General features: G+C 39.9%; 1 protein-coding gene across 3 annotated transcripts in view; it reads left to right on the top strand.

Annotated features, from left to right (window-relative positions):
* cabin1 (calcineurin binding protein 1) overlaps nucleotides 1–20,181 on the top strand; it is a 218,712-nt gene that overhangs the window by 15,107 nt on the left and 183,424 nt on the right. For 2 of the 3 annotated variants that reach the window (XM_055655957.1, XM_055655960.1), the window contains exons 6-12: nucleotides 1,581–1,710; nucleotides 2,256–2,405; nucleotides 4,464–4,756; nucleotides 6,864–7,032; nucleotides 13,646–13,782; nucleotides 15,310–15,527; nucleotides 18,707–18,785. In XM_055655957.1, coding sequence (XP_055511932.1) covers nucleotides 1,581–1,710; nucleotides 2,256–2,405; nucleotides 4,464–4,756; nucleotides 6,864–7,032; nucleotides 13,646–13,782; nucleotides 15,310–15,527; nucleotides 18,707–18,785 — 1,176 coding nt within the window. The remainder of the gene's footprint in view (nucleotides 1–1,580; nucleotides 1,711–2,255; nucleotides 2,406–4,463; nucleotides 4,757–6,863; nucleotides 7,033–13,645; nucleotides 13,783–15,309; nucleotides 15,528–18,706; nucleotides 18,786–20,181) is intronic. The other variant, XM_055655959.1, reaches the window with a different exon arrangement.

Below are 20,181 nucleotides of genomic sequence, written 5' to 3'. Positions count from 1 at the left end.
AAATGGACACAGATAACATTTGCTGGTGATTATCATCTAATGATGGTGTCAAGTTTAGCTTTTTACTCAGTTGGGAAAATGTTCTATTTAATAATAACCCATTGTCATTTTTAAAAGCCTAGGTTAGATTATCTCCCAGCCTTTTTCTCAAGTGTAAACAAACCCAATCTGATCTACCTTGTAAATTCTCTCTGCTGCATCTTGTTTTTATGATGATCTCTGCATTGTTTTTATAAAGACTGCATGCAGAATGGCAAGTATGATCCAATCAAAGTTCAATATAGATGTAGTGTAAATTTCTTATTTTCCATTTTTAATGTTTTGTAAGAATTTGCAATTGGAATGGTATTTACATTTTTTTAATTAGAAAAACGATGTAGTATTTTGGAGCAAAATAGTGGGAATATGTTCAATTTTAAAAACACTTTAGAAAAATTGCAATTATGCATTGTTGAGCAGCTAATGCAAGGATGCTAGTGATGGTTTGGAAATCGTGAGTTTGGTAGAAGCAGATCCATTTGGATAGATAGCTTGATGATAAACTTAGAGTCCCCGCATTTCTTCATGAGCTGCACACTGGCAGTATTGTGAGAAAAGGTCCTTGTGCTACTTTAGTTATATACTCCCTAATCTATTGGAGACAAAACCTTGGCCCACAGACACAATAGTCCATTCTAGTGAAAAGTGAAATACAATGCTCTTTTAACCTCCTGTGTTACTTGTGGTCTTCGTTGACCACTAATTAAAGTCCCAATCCATTTCTCTATTGGTATTGGTTTATCAATCTGAAGAAGGGTCTCGACCCGAAACGTCACCCATTCCTTCTCTCTAGAAATGCTGCCTGTCCCACTGAGTTACTCCAGCATCTTGTGTCTACCTTTGGTTTATTATTATCATGTGTAGTGAGATACAGTGAAATGCTTTTGTTTGCATGCTATCCAATTATATCAGATAATACTATACATTAATACTATCAATCCATACACAGCACAACAGGTAAAACAAGGAGAAAAGACGCCAGAGTGTAGAATATAGTGTTCAGCAATGTAGCATTACAGTTCCCGAGGGAAAAAGTCCAATGTGCGCAATTGGAGGAATGGGACTTCACCTTGCTTCATGGGGAAAATGGTTCAGAAGCCTGATAACAGAGGGGAAGAAACTGTTGCTGAGAATGGTGGTATGTGCTTTCAAACTTCTGTCTGACAGGAGCAGAAGAAGGTGGAATGACCGACATCCTTGGCTGCCCTCCTGAAGCAGCGTGACGTGTAGATGGAGCCAATGGTGGGGAGTCTGTTCTGAGTGATGGACTCGGCTGCATCCACAACTCTTTGCAAATTCTTTCAGTCTTGAGTAGAGCTGTACCCAAACCAAACTGATGCAACCTGATAGTATGCTTTCTATGGTGCACCTGTAGAAATTGATAGGAGTCGATGGAGACCTGCCAAATTTCCTTAATCTCCTGATTCAAAGCAAAAATGCAATGTTTCCACATAAAGTTTAACATGGTTTTTGAAATGCACATGATAGTTTAGCATAATTTGAAACAAAACACATGAAATCTCTTTGATTTCTCATTTCAGATTGTCTATACTACATATGTAAAGCTTTGGAGAAGGACTGCCGGTATAGCAAAGGCTTAGTTTTGAAAGAGAAGATATTTGAAGAACAGCCTTGCTTGAGAAAGGATTCTTTTCGTATGTTCTTGAAATGGTAGGTTATTATCTTTTAACAGACATATAAGCAAGCTAGCAAGTAAACCTATGCCTCATTCGAAAGGACTGTCGGGACCTTGGACAGTGTTGAGAGAGGAGGTTGCAGGAGAAAGTACCTGGGGAGGGGGTGGTTTGGGAGGGAAGGCATGAGAAACGGAGTTGTGGAAGGAGCAGTCTCTTGGTATCAGCCATGTGACTCCTCAAATTTCTCCTTGATTTATCAAAATACGCTTTGTCTAATGTGATTAAAGAGTAGTTCTGGATGCATTTCTGGGGGGGAGAGAAGACTACAAGGATAAAGGAAAATTATAGATTGTATTCATTTTCCTCAAAGGCATCTAGCATGCAAAGGTATGTTGAGACCTTGTATGTGGAAACTAATGTGTCAAAGTCAGGACTATCTGTTGAATTGAAGTCAGATGAGCTTTTCTCCTCGCTGATCTTAATTCAAAACGGAACACAATACGCCAAAAAAACAGGCTATTCCTGTTATTAGCTTTCACTCTGAAAGTTACTTATTCTGCGTCATCTTTTTGTATTTAGCGATATGTCTATTCACGCTTTGGATGTGGATCCAGCCGAGGCCAGAGCTGTGATTGAGGAAGCTCTTGAGCTACGCAGAAATAAACAGGCTTTGGCAGTTCAAGATGAGGAGCCAGATCTTCAGCTTGCACAACCAATATCTCAGTTCACGTACGTAACCAATAAGGACTGTTAGTGAAGTTCACATTAAACCTGTGTGCTGATGTTTTAACTATCATGTTGACTACCATGTGTTTTGGGCAAAAGGGTGTGATGTATGGATTCCATTCGCATTAGGGAAGTATATAATCTGCTATTCAGAAATTGTAAAACTAGATAAAATGAAAACATGTCTTGACGCCACTTTGCATGACATAACTAAGTTAACATTTTGAATTTTGATGCCCTCCATTTACATTGTCCTAAATTTCTGTAATTGAGATCATATTCCTTTGCTATATGAGGGGTCCTGAATTAAATAGATGTAGTCATTAAAGCCAATTTTTACTCGATATTCTCAATCCAATCCTGAATTTATTTGATGAAAGTCATGGTATTCTTGTCATAAGGTATGTTGTGATGTAAGTTCTAGGCTGGAGCTGGAACATCAGTCTGTTTCCCCCCACCTTGTTGGGAATTATGTTATTTGTTGCAATGCTGAGTTGTAGATGGCCTTCCAGTCAATAATAGGTCAGAGCTGATTATATTAGTGTGATTTTTGCTATTCTATCAGATCCTGGTCACACGAGGTCTCTGAATTTTTAGGTGCTTTGCTCTTCTCGTGTTCATAACAAAAAAAGTGCCCACTGATTATTGCAATGTGGTTCAGAATTCAGACCTCGACGCAGATGAGACTTTTTCTGCATCGTATCTCCGTCTGCACTACGCCCTAACATCGTGGAGCTGGCGTTCACTTTGCTGGGGATTGACTTCGGGATCTCCAACCGTGGGAGCCTGCACACTTAACATCGTAGAGCTTGCGATCCCTTTGTCAGGGATCAACTTCGGGAGCTCCAACCGCAGGAGTTTGCAGGAGCTTCGATCGCCCCAATGCGGGAGCTTCGATCGCCCAGACTGAGGATGGTTCGACTGCCCCGACCGCGGGAGAAAAGGAGGGAAGAAGATAATAAGTTATCGGCTTCCATCACAGTGGTGGATGTTTATGTTAATTTTTATGTAGTTGTGTGTCTTGTTGCTTTTTTGCTATGACTGTATGGCAAATCAAATTCCTTGTGTGTTTTTACATACTTTGCTAATAAATTAATTACAATTATAATTGAACGATATTTGACTTTTGCTATTTTAGACCAAATTTATCAAGGTTTTTGCATCTGTAGATCTCTTGTTGATGCTCACCAAGTTGGGTGTAATAGTGTGGAGGCCAAATACCAGTTGATTTTCCAGTTTAGTATACTGAGGAACTGTGTGAGCAGGAGATTTTGGATCGAAGACTGCAATGAGAAAGGAATCAATAATAATTTGGCAGTTAACAGGTTATAGGGAGGAGTATTGGTAATGTAGAATTTTGTACACAACGTAATGGAAAAATAATTTACTTCAATATGAAACAGTCTTAAATTGAAGAAAGCAAATTGTAAAGGTGTGAGGCATGAGTTGTTTATGGTAGATTAGAAAACTATATTAAGACGTATTATGGTACATGTGCAGACAGTCTGTAAATCAATTAGCCGATCATCAGTAGTGGGGTGAAATGCCGGAATCTATTATTGAGTAAATGCTAACAGGGCACTTAGAATTTAGTAATGGCAGAGTTAACATGAATTTATGAAAAGGAAATTATAACTGATAGATCTGTTGGATTTTTTGGTTGTAACCCATAGAATAGGTAAAGCTACATAAATGAATTTGGTATGTGGATTTTCAAAAGCCTGGAGGAAATTATTTAACAAATATAAGACCATACAATTGACAGTGACACACTGACGGAGGTTTGGAGTTAGTTACTGGACAGAAAGCAGAGTAGGAATAAGTGGGTCATTTTCTGATGCTGTAACTAGTGGGGTGTCGTAGGAATTGGCATAGGGGCTTTGGTAATCGCAATCAGTGTCAGCGATATGAACAACGGATTCGAGGATAATATATACTTGTTTGCAAGTTTAGTTTCACGTGTACTGTAACATGCCAAACTTCCTAAGCCTTCTAAGGAAGTAGAGGCGTTGTACTGTTAAAATACTTGTTCCGACAAGTAACATTGTTTTCTTATTGCAGGTGGATGTGCCTAGGTGAGAGCTTACTGGCTACATACATAAATTTGACATTATCTGAGCCACCTCACCCTGGTCTTGGTAGGATGATAGATCTTTGCATGTACAGAGATCCTTCCCAGCATCTCTTGACATCACCAACAGGCACACCTGTCAGCGTCATCCAGCCCAATCCCACGACTTCCAGTCCTGCACCAGTGGTGACAACACCAACAATACCAGCACCAGCGCCAGCCACAGTTACACCAGCTGCTCCACCTCCTACTTCAAATGTAGCAGAAGCTGTTGTGGTGCAAGGTTAGTATGAATGCTATTTATATCTGCAATTATGAAGAATGGTGGGATATAGTGAGAAAATAGCTTTTGAATGGGCTTTTTAAAAATATAATCATTCGGTTTTTAAAATATTGTTGGAGATCCTTAGAAGTGATCGGTCATCCTCTCCCACTCTTGTTCCAATTGCCAAGTATGTGACATCGATACAATTGAAAAAGGGGGTGGGGGAAAATGCTTGGAGTAGGTATTCTCGCGGAAATCTGGTGACCATCATGAACCCCCAATGTGGTTGAGATTTTAGTAGAAAAATGAATGCTTAAGCAGTCTTTCCAGGTGTGGCAGAGGTTCACCTGCACCTCCTCCAACCTCATCTATTGCATCCGCTGCTCTAGATGTCAGCTGCTCTACACCGGTGAGACCAAGCGTAGGCTTGGTAATCGCTTCGCTGAACAGCTCCGTTCGATTCGCAATAACCAACCTGATGTCCCGGTGGCTCAGCACTTCAACTCCCCCTGCCATTCCAAATCCGACCTTTCTGTCCTGGGCCTCCTCCATGGCCAGTGTGAGGACCACCATAAATTGGAGGAGCAGCACCTCAAATTTTGCTTGAGAGGTCTGCACCCCAGCGGTATGAACATTGACTTCTCTAATTTCAGATAGTCCCTACCTTCTCAGCTCTCCCTCAGCCCACTTCCTTTCTTCTTCCCTCCCCCCACCCTCACATCAGTCTGAAGAAGGGTTTCGACCCGAAACGTTGCCTATTTCCTTCACTCCATAGATGCTGCCTTGTCTGCTTATATGGCTGTTTTGCTGATCTGGTTGTTCAGTTAAGCTTCTTTAAGTTAAGTTAAAGTTCGGTTAAACTCAAAACACTCGAGAGGTGCCACCAATATTGTCTCAGCCAAATCCTTCAAATCCTTCAAGTGATCCAACATCAGTGTCTTCCCTCAGGCCATCATCCTCAATAAGTCTCTGAATAGGCTCAGTCAGATTTGATAGATGAGCCAGTTTGATGCATGCCTGCCATCAGGCTCCTGAAACAAATACTTTCCCTGACTCATGGACATTCCTTGCACCAGACTGCTCAATCTGTCAGAGCACTTTGACTCTCTACAATAGGAGTAAGTGGAGACCAAGCACTAGCAGTCAGAAAGAACCTACAACAAACAAGAACTCACCCATTTGCTCCATTAGGCTTTACCTCCTCTGTCTATGGCAAAATCTGCAGATCCTGTAGAAGACTCTACTCACCTTGGGATCCACAAATGGTTATTGGCAAGTAAGATTTCTTTGACTTCAGACTTCCATAGAAAAGCTAGTAGTCTCATCTTAATATAATTCATCAATCTTGGAAGTACCCTATTAAATCTCCACTATAATCTCTGATGATATTGCGATACTTGCATCAATATGATGGTCAAGACTGTACGCTGTGCTGTGACCACACTAGTGTTTTCTTTTGGTTCTGGAATAACCTTTCTCATCTTATATTTCACAATTTGAGCAGTGATGAAAAATATTCTGTATCTCAACTTCACCACTTTATCTGCCTTTCTTCTACTTTAAGGGATCTGAGTGTGCATTCCCTCCTCCACTTTTTAGTATGCTTCCACATTGTAAATCCTCTTGCCTTCACCAAATACAACTCCTCACATTTATGTGATTGAATTTCATTTGCTGCTTTGATGCACATCTAACCACTTCTTGATTTCTTCCTGTTTTCTATCATCATCAGTTGTCAGATATCAGATGCAATAACTAATTCACACAAAGGCTGAGGGGGTTGTGGGCTGGAAGAGACTATAGACAAAGGATGGGTGCAACTATGGAAGGTCTGAATGTGAAGATGTGAATCTTTACACTATTTTATCACATACAGGAACATTCACAATAAACAATGATAATGGGCAGGGCAGTCAATATCGATGTTCCAATCATCAGACATCCATTGACTGCCGATTATCTTTGACTAGTTGTGTTAAACTCAACATCACTCCCAGTAAATCATACAATCAATTGCTGGTTGTGAAGTATGGCTTTATTTTTCAGATTGATGTAGCAAAATCCTTGTAGTAAAATGCCAACCCTGTTGCTTCTGTAAGTCATTTCTGAATGTTTCGTATTGAAGCAGACTCTTTAATCATGGACAAGTCAAAGAAAGGCTCCAAGAGGAAGCGGACTGCTGATGAGGTTGGGGAGCCAGCTAAGAGGCGTTCGGCCCGAGTGAGAAACACCAAGTGTAAGAAAGAAGAGAAAATAGACTTTCAGGAACTGCTGGTCAAGTTCCTGCCATCAAGGTAAAACAGCCCTCATTGTGAAAAATGTTGCCACTTTTGAAGAAGGTATCATATGTTCTCAATTATGTGTTAGCACACCAGAGGCTGGCCCTGTGTGCCATAATGTAGTGTAAAAGGGATCTGTTGCTGAGTCATACTCCTATCTATGTGTAAATGTACACATTACATTGTAGTGACAAACAGCTGCTGACAGTCTTGTAAGTAGGGGAAGCTGAGTCTTGTGGCAGTCCTCCTCCACCTGCCTTTAGTTGCATTCTGTTTAATCCATAGTCCCTTGATTTGTGACATTCAGCTCAATTTTAACAAGGTTCCTAGCTATGGCATTCTGATCAGAGTCATGGCATATCTAATAAAGGGTCAAATGGAGACACAAGAAACTGCAGATGCTGGAATCCTGAGCAAAACACAAAGTCCGAAGTGAACTCAGTGGGTCAGGCAACATCTATGGAGGAAATGGACACACATTTTGAGCCGATGATTTGCTCTTGATGCTGAGCCAACTGTGGGCACTGTATTTTAAATAAATAAAATAGGTTAGATTAGGCTCCGTAGACCCCCAAATCTGCTCTCTCATTTAATAAGATCATAGAAAGCAAAGAAACAGCAGACACTGGAATCTTGAGTAAATAACAAAGTACTTTACTTTGACACTTTGATAAGTGGGTCAGGCAGCATCTGTGGAAGAGCTGGACATGCAAAGTTTTGGGTCAGGGCCCTTCTCCAGTGCTTTATGTTTTACTGAATTAGATAATTGTTGATTCTGTACTTTCCTGCGTCATCTCCTTGATTTTTCCAAGAATCTATTTGGCCTTTTTAATGCCTGACCATCCATACCATAATCGGACAGAATTCCAAAGATTTAAAACTCTTCTAAGTTTCTTTAATAAATTTCTTTACTCTTCTCTGACCTGTCACTCCTGAGCCAATCCCTCCCTGGACAGGTTGGGTGAGTGGGTGGTGCATAGCAGTTTACTGTGGATAAATGTGAGGTTATCCACTTTGGTGGCAAAAACAGGAAGGCAGATTATTATCTGAATGGTATCAAATTGGGAAAAGGGGAAGTACAAAGAGATCTGGGGGTCCTTGTTCATCACTCACTGAAAGTAAGCATACAGGTACAGCAGGCAGTGAAGCAAGCTCATGGCATGTTGGCCTTCATAACAAGAGGAGTTTAGTAGAGGAGCAAAGAGGTAATTCTGCAGTTGAACAGGGCCCTAGTGAGACCACACCTGGAGTATTGTGTGCAGTTTTGGTCACCAAATTTGAGGAAGGACATTCTTGCTATTGAGGGTGTGCAGCGTAGATTCACAAGGTTAATTCCCGGAATGGCGGGACTGTCGTATGTCGATTGAATGGAGCGGTTGGGCCAGTATACTGGAATTTAGAAGGTTGAGAGGGGATCTTATTGAAACATATAAGATTATTAAGGGATTGGACACGCTAGAGGCAGGGAACATGTTCCCGATGTTGGAGTCCAGAACCAGGGGCTACAGTTTAAGAATAAGGGGTAGGCTATTTAGAAAAATATTTTTTACCCAGAGAGTTGTGAATCTGTGGAATTCTGTCTCGGGAAGCGAAAATATTTTAGATAGAGCTCTTAAAGATAGCGGAGTACTGAATGTGGATGATCAACCATGATCACAGTGAATGGCGGTGCTGGCTCATAGAAACATAGAAAATAGGTGCAGGAATAGGCCATTCGGCCCTTCGAGCCTGCACCGCCATTTAATATGATCATGGCTGATCATCCAACTCGGTGTCCTGTACCTGCCTTCTCTCCATACCCCCTGATCCTTTTAGCCACAAGGGCCACATCTAACTCCCTCTTAAATATAGCCAATGAACTGGCCTCACCTACCTTCTGTGGCAGAGAGTTCCAGAGATTCACCCTCTCTGTGTGAAATGTTTTTTTTCTCATCTCGGTCCTAAAGATTCCCCTTTATCCTTAAACTGTGACCCCTTGTCCTGAACTTCCCCAACATCGGGAACAATCTTCCTGCATCTAGCCTGTCCAACCCCTTAAAAATTTTGTACATTTCTACAAGATCCCCCCTCAATCTTCTAAATTCTAGCGAGTACAAGCGGAGTCTATCCAGTCTTTCCTCAGATTAGGAGACCAAAACTGTACACAATACTCCAGGTGTGGTCTCACCAATACCCTGTACAACTGCAGTAGAACCTCCCTGCTCCTATACTCAAATCCTTTTGCTATGAATGCTAACATACCATTCGCTTTCTACACTGCCTGCTGCACCAACATGCCTACTTTCAATGACTGTTACAGGTATACCATGACACCCAGGTTTCGTTGTATCTCCCCTTTTCCTAATCGGCCACCATTCAGATAATAGTCTACTTTCCTGTTTTTGCCACCGAAGTGGATAACCTCACATTTATCCACATTATACTGCATCTGCCATGCATTTGCCCACTCACCCAGCCTATCCAAGTCACCTTGCAATCTCCTAGCATCCTCCTCGCAGCTAACACTGCCCCCAGCTTCGTGTCATCCGCAAACTTGGAAATGTTGCATTCAATTCCCTCGTCCAAATCATTAATATATATTGTAAATAGCTGGGGTCCCAGCACTGAGCCTTGTGGTACCCCACTAGTCACTCCCTGCCATTCTGAAAAGGACCCGTTTACTCCTACTCTTTGCTTCCTGTTTGCTAGCCAGTTCTCTATCCATATCAATACTGAACCCTCAATACCGTGTGCTTTAAGTTTGTATACTAATCTCTTATGCAGGACCTTGTCGAAAGCCTTCTGGAAGTCCCGATATAATGCATCCACTGGTTCTCCCTTATCCACTCTACTAGTTACATCCTCGAAAAATTCTATAAGATTCGTCAGGCATGATTTACCTTTCGTAAATCCATGCTGACTTTGTCCAATGATTTCACCACTTTACAAATGTGCTGCTATCCCATCTTTAATAACTGACTCTAGCAGTTTCCCCCACTACCGATGTTAGACTAACTGGTCTGTAATTCCCCGTTTTCTCTCTCCCTCCCTTTTTAAAAAGTGGGGTTACATTAGCTACCCTCCAATCCTCAGGAACTACTCCAGAATCTAAAGAGTTTTGAAAAATTATCACTAATGAATTCACTATTTCTGGGGCTACTTCCTTAAGTACTCTGGGATGCAGCCTATCTGGCCCTGGGGATTTATCGGCCTTTAATCCATTCAATTTACCTAACACCACTTCCCGGCTAACCTGGATTTCACTCAGTTCCTCCATCTCATTTGGACTCCAATGAGGCTCAAAGGACTGAATGGCCTACTCCTGCACCTATTTTCTATTGTCTATATTTTCAGTTAGTAATAACAGCTCCTTGACATCTATTCTGTTAATCATGTTTAGAATCATGTATGTTTTAATAAAATTAACTCCTGTCTCCCCAGTGACGTACACCAATTCTTATTAGACACTAATCGTATCACGAACCCTCAGGATCAATCCAGTGACTCCAATGTATTCTGCTTCCAAGATGAGTAACCTTTCAGCATTGTTCACTATAGCATCACAACAGTAAAGTCAGTCTTTCATAAGAAGATAGAAATAAAGAGAAACACAATGCTATGAAGACAGAAAATCTGACAAGTTGCTCTCCTGCTTAACAGTAACTGGTTCTCTAAGTTATCATAGATTTGTGGGGATAAATACCAAACCTTTCAGCCGACCTTCTGACTGAGATGCTTATCTACGCTAATTCCATTTGCCTACATTAAGCCCGTAACCCTCTATGCCTTTCCTATCCAAGTACCTGTCTAATTGTTTTTTAAACGTCATTTTATCTGCTTCCATTACCTCCTCTGGTATTACGTTTCAGAAAACCACCAGATCACCCTTCAGACCTCCTTTAAATATCTCCCTTCTTTTAAACCAGTGCCCTCCAGTTCTAGGCTTTTGCCCGTAGGAAAATGATTCAGCTATCCTATCTATGCCCCTCATAATATAAACCCCAATATAAGTTTACCCCATAGCCTCCTATATTCCATGAATAGCCCAGCTTATCCGATCTCTTCTTACTTCGACAGCTCTCCATTTCAGGCCACATCATTTGCATTTACTCTATTGCTGCCACATTCTTTCTCTAGTGTGGCGCCTAGAACTGTACTCCAGATGTGATCTAACCGACGTTTTGTACAGTTGGAACATTCCAATTCTCAAGCTCAATGCTTTGGCCTATGAAGGCAAGCATACCAAATGCCTTCTTCGCCACCCTATCGACCCGTTTCACTGCTTTCAGATAACTCTGGAGTTGCACCCAAAGGTCCTTCTGTTTATCCTGTCCTCCCTATACATATATATATATATACACATACACCAAATCTGACGACTGATTCCTGCAGCACATCATCTGTTGTAGATTTCCATTCAGGGAAACAACCATCCATCACTGTCCTCCTATCACCAAGCCAAGTGTGGATCCAACTTACCAATACTCCTCAAATCCCTTCTGCCTTAAACATCTGTACCGGCCTACCATGAGACCTAGTCAACAATCTTACTGAAGTCCATGTAACCTCAATGTCTACAGCACTGCTTGCAACAATTTACTTAGTGACCTCCTCAAAAAAACTTGATTAGATTTGTAAGACTAGAGTTACCCATCCTCATATTTCTATAATCACACTTAGTTACTCTTTCAATCGCATGATGAATGAATGAATGGTGTCTTGCCTTCCACCTGGATCTGAATCCTTCAACTTGTATCTTGTACTAACCTTAATCCTTTTTTAGTAATTTAATTGATCCTCAATAGTTCTGCAGTCTTACTTTAAACATCCTTGTCATGTAAATTAATGTCACATCTTTTCAAAAAAGCTAGGTACTTGGAATGTATTCAGTATGGAGATTTGCAGACAACTGAGCTACAGGGGACATTGAGGAGTATGTGGAGAGCATGGGATATCAGGGTTTGGGCTAAGGCTGGATCAGTCATGCTCTCTGAATGGTAGAGGAAGCTCAAGAGACCAATAATCTCCTCATACTCTTTTTCTTATTTTTTTATATCTCTTGAGATCCAGCCTTTAATTGACTAATCTTCTGGAGTTTTTTTGAGGATGTAACTAGGAAAATGGACATGGGAGAGCCAGTGGATGTAGTGTACCTGGAATTTCAGAAACACTTGATACGGTCCCACATAGGAGATTAGTGGGCAAAATTAGGTATTGGGGGTAGAGTGGTGACATCGATAGAAAATTGGTTGGCAGACAGGAAACAGAGTAGGGATTAAAGGGTCCCTTTCAGAATGGCAGGCAGTGACTAGAGGGGTACCGCAAGGCTCGGTGCTGGGACCGCAGCTATTTACAATATACATCAATGATTTAGATGAAGGGATTCAAAGTAACATTAGCAAATTTGGAGATGACACAAAGCTGGGTGGCAGTGTGAACTGTGAGGAGGATGCTATGAGAATGCAGGGTGACTTGGACAGGTTGGGTGAATGGGCAGATGCAGTTTAATGTGGATAAATGTGAGGTTATCCACTTTGGTAGCAAAAACAGGAAGGCAGATTATTATCTAAATGGTGTCAAGTTGGGAAAAGAGGAAGTATAGATGTTCCCGATGTTGGGGAAGTCCAGAACAAGGAGTCACAGTTTAAGCATAAGGGGGAAATCTTTTAGGACTGAGTTGAGGAAAACATTTTTCACACAGAGAGTGGTAAATCTCTGGAATTCTCTGCCACAGAAGGTAGTTGAGGCCAGTTCATTGGCTATATTTAAGAGGGAGTTAGATGTGGCTAAAGGGATCAGGGGGTATGGAGAGAAGGCAGGTACAGGAAACTGAGTTGGATGATCAGCCATGATCATATTGAATGGCGGTTCAGGCTCGAAGGGCCGAATGGCCTACTCCTGCACCTATTTTCTATGTTTCTATGTTACAACGGGATCTAGGGGAGTCCTTGTTCATCAATCAATGAAAGTAAACATGCAGGTACAGCAGGCAGTGAAGGAAGCGAATGGCATGTTGGGCTTCATAACAATAGGAGTTGAGTATAGGAACAAAGAGGTCCTTCTGCAGTTGTATAGGGCCCTAGTGAGACCACATCTGGAATATTGTGTGCAGTTTTGGTCCCCTAATTATTGCTATTGAGGAAGTGCAGCGTAGGTTCACAGGGTTAATTCCCAGGATGGCAGGACTGTCATATGCCGAGAGAATGGAGCGGCTGGGCTTGTATAGTTTGGAAGGATGAGAGGGAATCTTATTGAAACATATAAGATTATTAAAGGTTTGGACACGCTGGAGGAAACATGTTCCCAGAACCAGGGGCCACTGTTTAAGAATAAGGGGTAAGCCATTTAGAATTTAGAAACACTTTTTCACACAGGGAGTTGTGAGTCTGTGGAATTCTCTGCCTTTGAGGGCGGTGGAGGCCGGTTCTCTGGATACTTTCAAGGGAGACCCAGATAGGGCTTTTAAAGATAGCGGAGTCAGGGGATATGGGGAACGGGGTACTGATTGGGGATGATCAGCCATGATCACATTGAATGGCGATGCTGGCTCAAAGGGCCGAATGGCCTACTCCTGCACCTATTGTCTATTTACACACATTACTACTTTAATAAGACAGCTAATTCATGCTAACTTCATTTCTCTTACAAGGCTGAAGAGGTTAGAACTGGAGGATGAAGAAGATGCTTTTAGTACCTTTGAAGTACAGACAGAACTGAAAAAGGAAAATCAACAACTAATGGGTCCTTATAGAATGCAATTTGACCCTTCATCTTTCATGGAATTCGGTAGGTTTTCAGGCCAGTTGCTTTGAGATTTGTTCTTCTGCACGTCTACACTTTTCCATATCACCACCAGGTTTCAAGCTTTTTCTCATAGTCATACAGTACTCTACAGGCTCTTCGGTTCACATGGGCCATCAACCACTCGTTACATTAATCTAATATTGTTATTCTCACATTCTAATCGATTCCCCTCAGATTCTACGAATCGCCTACATGTTTGGGGCAACCTACAGTGGCTATTTAACCTACTAACTCTCATGTCTTGAGGAAACAGAAGCGCCCAGTTCCGAATGTTTTTAATTCTCAATAATTTCACAACTAATTCTAACAGTTGACGGTCTTGTTTTATCATGTTGATTGGCTTTGTAACCTTTCAGTTAAGTATTACCGTGTCTGTGATATTTTTTACTGTATGTTATGGTTACAGATTTGAAATATGGATTTGATTTATTTTTGCTCGATATTTTGTCCACATAATAGGTCCCCAAAAAGCTGAAGTGAAAGTGATTTAAGATTTTTTTTTTAAAATTCCAGACCTTAAATTTTTGTTTGTCATTTATATAGAATAGTTACATGTGAGTAATCTTCACTGTTTGTACCCTTTATATATGTAATCCAAGTGTTTTTATTTCCTGCAGCAACTTGGGAATTATGTGAATGTTATAGTATTTTATAATTTTTGAAAACTGTTCTCCACTTTGCTAAATTAGTCAGAATAATATAATTCCGTAACTTATAATGACCCCTCACCTCCAGTGTTTGCTGATCTGTGTTGACATGGCTATGTAAAAGCTTGCTTTTTAAAATTTCCATCCCTGTTTCAAATCAATCGATGGCTTCTCTATTTAATGATTCAGCTTCAAATATCTTCTGTGGGAGAGTTCCACAGGTTCACCCCTCTCTGGGTGACGACATTTCGCCTCATCCCTGTCCTGCATGGCTTGCCTGTTATCTTTAGACAGGACCGCCTATTCCTGGACTCAACTCCTTTCACCTTTGAGACCACTGTTCCATTTGCCGCCTTCTGTGCTTGCTGTATTTGCATGCTTATTTTCATCAATTAGTCTCATTTAATTCTCAATAATTTCACAACTAATTCTAACAGTTGATGGTCTTGTTGTATTATGTTGATTGGCTTTGTAAATTAGTCCCAAGTCTCATTGTACCTCCCTTTTTCCCAATCTATTACTGTTCAGAAAATAATTTGCCACCAAAATGGATTAATTCAGTTATGGTCATCGTATTGTAATTGCCACATATTTGGCTGCTCCATCAACTGTGGAGTTTCCCTGCATCATCCTCATTGCATTTTTGGAGATACTATGTTGAAATCCCTTTCTAAATCATTATTAAATTTTGACAACGCCTGTCTTTGTCAACATTTGTTTGATTGCTAATTTTTCTTTTTTCATTATATATATTTCACATTTCAAATTAAATTTTGTGCCAGAATGAGATGGACCCTACTTAATGTAATAGGTTCATCATTGGTAGATTTTGGTAATTGTAGCTTTCTTTTTAAACACATAGAAAAGCAAGATGTTCACAAGTTCTTACTGAACAATCTGAAGAATGGTGGAATACTGGATCTGATGTTAAAATATCTAAAGGTACTTGGTCAGAAGTTCTTGGCAAAATGGCCACCTAGATTGGCAGAGGTTGTGCTTTCAATTTACAACAGCTGGAGAAAACACTGCAGCAGCCTGCCTAATCCTATCCTACGAGAGTGCAGCAACCAGCACATCAAGGTATTGACATCAAACTTAATAGTTCTAATGATCTTGAATACTTTTCCTTTTGTTTGTATTGAATTACCATCAATGATGTATTCCACCCACCTGCATTTTATGGTAAGTTAGATTGTGCTAATGGACCGTTCCAGAGATGGAATTCGTACTTGTATATTCTGAATACAGTATATGAGGCCAGTTCATTGACTATATTTAAGAGGGAGTTAGATGTGGCCCTTGTGGCTAAAGGGATCAGGGGGTATGGAGAGAGGCAGGGATGGGATACTGAGTTGGATGATCAGCCATGATCATATTGAATGGTGGTGCAGGCTCGAAGGGCCGAATGGCCTACTCCTGCACCTATTTTCTATGTTTCTATATGTTTTGATGTGACATGCATGGAAATGTTTTGTAATGTTCATACTTATTTTTCCAGAGTCTATCCCATATTTAAACTTGTGCTACATTTGAAAAATGGAGTTGTTCTTTGTAACATAACCATGTTATGAGCTTAGCTTGAAGGCTAGCTATACATATTTTATTCAATGATAGAGTTAATTGATACTACCATAACTTTGCAAGACAGTATTTTCCACTCATTTAAAAATAGTAGTACATAGTATTGGACATCGTATAAAGTTGGGAACTGTGCGGAAAGATGTATTTACTTTCCATGCTACTGCTGAAACTTTTTCTTCACAATATTTTTTATCAGATTGTATGACAATCTAAATCAAGATATAATAATAGCATTGTATAATAATAGCATTATAATAATAATACAGTTATAGTAATAGCATTGTCTAGTATTACATATATTAACTCATACTTTAAATCACTATCTTAATGATATTGCACAGTTTTTATGTTTTGGGGCGCATTTTGAATGGTGGCCATATCATTAGTTTCAGTTTCAATTTATGAAATTTATGCATTGGACTGAATAAAAGTCTATCATCAGAATCAGAATGCTTTATCATACTCTGAGATATTCAGTTTAGATGGGGATTCTCTGTGATTGTAGGATTATGCAAAACTATATGGAGCATAAAAATCCTAAATGATAACAGTAAATAATATTTTAAAGTGTAAATTTTGCTTATCATTTTAAGCTTTTTTTCTCGAGGGAAATTTGAGGGCCCTCACTTTTAAATTTGTTACTATCAATTGTTTTGTTCTACCCTGCATCATAGGGGCAAGATGCAGTAAAATAGAAAAACATGAGATTACACTCCTTAGTGTGGCAGAAATTCTAAAATTTGTATTTGTGTATATATTATCATTTAATTTGTTTTTACAAATCTTAAGGATGCTTAAGCGATTCACACATGACATGGTGTTGAGCAGCAACTTTACGATTTATCTACAATATGACAATTTTGCATGTTCCAGTTAATATATACAAGAATTCCAGATGAAATAAACTGTGATTTCTAAACAATGCCATTTGCATTTAATCACAAAACACAAGTTGTCTTTGGAAAATCAGTGCTGAATGGTGACAACTACAAATTGGACAAAGAAAGGCAGGTGACCTAAATCATTATGGTGGCTTGAACTCTACTCTCCCTGAATAGAAACATAATTAGGGCAGGAAATTAACTTTTAATATGATATGGTGTAACTCAGTATTATCATTTGATTTAGCAGGAAATTCTAACCCAATGAACTGGCCTCATACCCTCTGGGGCATTATCCAGAGATTCACCACTCTCTGCAAGCACTATATCGGTTTTAAAGGATTTCCCCCTTATCCTTAAGCTGTGACCCCTTGTCTGGACTTAGGCTATAACAATCTTTTTGCATCTAGCCTTTGGATTTTGTAAGTTTCTATGATCCCCTAATCTTAACATTTAGAGAGTATAAACTCTGTGTCTCTAAGACAGTCCTGACATGGAATGGGTCTGGGAAATCTCTGCACTCCTCTTTGAATATGTTTGTCCTCAGATTTGTGTATATAGGTGTGGTTATCACCCTTTAATTTAGAACCTTTTCCTACAAATCCTTGCAAGGATGCTAAATACCATTTTCACACATGACACCTGCATGCCTACCTTTGTGTACCAGCACCCAGGTCTCGCTGCGATTTCCCAATCGGCTACATTTATAGTCTGCAATTCCTGTTTTTGCCACATGGTTCCAGTTAATATATACAAGAATTGCCAGATGCCCATCAAACTGTCACCCTGCAGTCTTCTAAACAATGCCAGCTAACACTGCCCCCCAGCTTAGTGTCATCCGCAAACTTGGAGATATTGCCTTCAATTCCCTCATCCAATCATTAATATATGCTGTAAAATGGGGTCCCAACTGACTTGGGGGACCCCACTAGTCACTGCCTGCATTGTGAAAAGGACCCGTTTAAATCATCTATGCTTCCTGTTTGAAGTTCTCTCCACTCTCCCTGAATGAAATGCCTTAAGCTACCTGGGTCTAAAATTCTTCCGAAAACCCTTTGAACTCCTAACAATTTATGCCATTCTTTTTAAATGCCAGGCTTTTGATGAACTGTCCTAATAGCTCCGCACCATATAGTTTACAATCATGCTAATGTAAAGCCTTTTAGTACCTTTAAATAAGTTAAATATCTAAAGTGCTAATAGCTGCTCTTTGTTTTGAAATGTACTCCAAATTATATGGTTTCCTAGAATTGCAAAATTCATGCTTGTAAGCATGGCAATGGTAATATATATCAGTTCTCCCGCTACCATCTATTTTGACTGCTCTTTTACATATTTCAATTCCAATTCATTTGTAAAAAATATTAACTGGATGAACTTTTCAATCCTTTTTCATCCTTGATTAGGTTCCAGTCCAGTAAATAATTTCACATATGGTTATTGCCCAGTGCACAACCATTCTTCATTCATCATTCTGGATTGAATTGCAGTGCCAAGGCTCAGAATTTATCATGGATCTTTCAATTCTTGAAATCATCATTGGATGGCAATAGAGTTCAAACACTTGCTTTCTAATGTAAATTCCCCAAAGAAGCACTAAAATTATGGTAACATTTGATATCATTACTTGTGTGACAGGTTTAAGGTTATTTAGCACAGTCAAATTGAATGCATAACTGAGAATGACAAAGTAATTTTTACAAAGCTATTTTCATAATTTTTAAAAAGTAACTGTTCTATGCATTTTGGCTTTGACGTTTTACATTAGAATATTTAATTGTTCTCTATTGTATTCAGGATATGATGGTAATGTGCCTGGTGTGTATGGAACTACAGCTCGATCAGTGGCTTCTGACTAAGTCCAAAAGTACCACAGGTATGAAGCATTTAACTTCACAGCATCTCCTTCATAGTATTCAAGAGAGAGTTAGATTTGTTTTTTAGGGCTAGGGGAATCCAGGGATATGGGGGAAAAGCGGGTTTCAGATTTTGGATGATCAGCCATGATCATATTGAATGGCGGTGCTGGCTCGAAGAGCCGAATGGCCTAATCCTGCACCTATTTTCTATGTAATAATTGATTATTGACAATCATTTGTTCAGCTTTAATATCTACAATGTGACTTGCATTTATATAATCCTTACGTATTTGCTCAGCCATCATGAGCAATATAGAGTGTAAAATGGGCATCTTTTATCTGAAGATAGTTCCTATATCACTATTTCCCAAATTTTGGCAGTACGTTCAACCTTATGTGATTAGATAACTGGATGGGGATTGCTTATGAGACCCAGCTACTTGAAAATTCACAGTGGTCTATTTTATCTACTATACGTTGAAGATAATTCAACAACTGTGAAAACACATTGCAATCTTCCAATATGCTGTGTAAATGTGTGTTCTTCAGCAGAGGCAGTGATCAGAGATGCAGTTCTTTTAGGCTACTCCTGCACCTGACAAAATAAAATTCTACACAAGATAGAACTAACTGCTATAGTATGCAGATAAGAAGCTGCAAAATTTTAACAGACTTGTTGCTAGTGGGTGGCAGCGGGTGGAGATGGGTTATTATTTTCCAGACTGGAGGTCTGAATGTAGCACGGTTAGCAAGTTTGCACTAAAATAGGTGGTACAGTGGACAGTGAAGACGGATATCTACGATTGCTACAGGATCTTGATCAACTGGTCCAAAGGACCAAGGAATGGCAGATGGAGCTTGATTCAGATAAATGGGAGATGTAGTATATTGGTAGGACAAACCAAGACAGGACGTACAGTAAATGTTTGGGCACTGTGGAGTGTTGTAAAACAAAGAGACCTAGGTGTACGGGTACTGAATTTAATGAAGGTGGTGTCTCAGGTGACAGGGTAGTGAAGTAGGCGTTTGACACACTTGGCTTCATTGGTCAGGGTATTGAGTACAGGAGTTGGAACATTGGTCAGTGTGTTGAATACAGGTGTTGGGATATCATGTTACTCCTATATTAGACCTTAATAAGGCAACATTTGGAGCACTATGTACAATTCTAGATGTCTGCAACAAGAAGGATGTCATTTAACTGGATGTTTTTGGTTTATAGAGAGTTTGAGATCTATAGAGAGGTTAGGTAGGCTAGGTCTTTTTTCATCTAGAAAGCTGAGGGGTGATCTTATAAAATAATGAGGGGCATAAATATGGTGAATAGCCACAGTCTCCCCTTGAATTGTACTTCTTGAATTCCACATTCTCACCATTCTTGAGGTGGGATGAAGATATTTATTTTCGATTTCT

The sequence above is a fragment of the Leucoraja erinacea genome, chromosome 25 (genome assembly GCF_028641065.1).
Source record: "Leucoraja erinacea ecotype New England chromosome 25, Leri_hhj_1, whole genome shotgun sequence".
In the NCBI taxonomy this organism is placed as follows: Eukaryota; Metazoa; Chordata; class Chondrichthyes; order Rajiformes; family Rajidae; genus Leucoraja; species Leucoraja erinaceus.
This window is presented reverse-complemented; position numbering and strand designations above follow the sequence as displayed.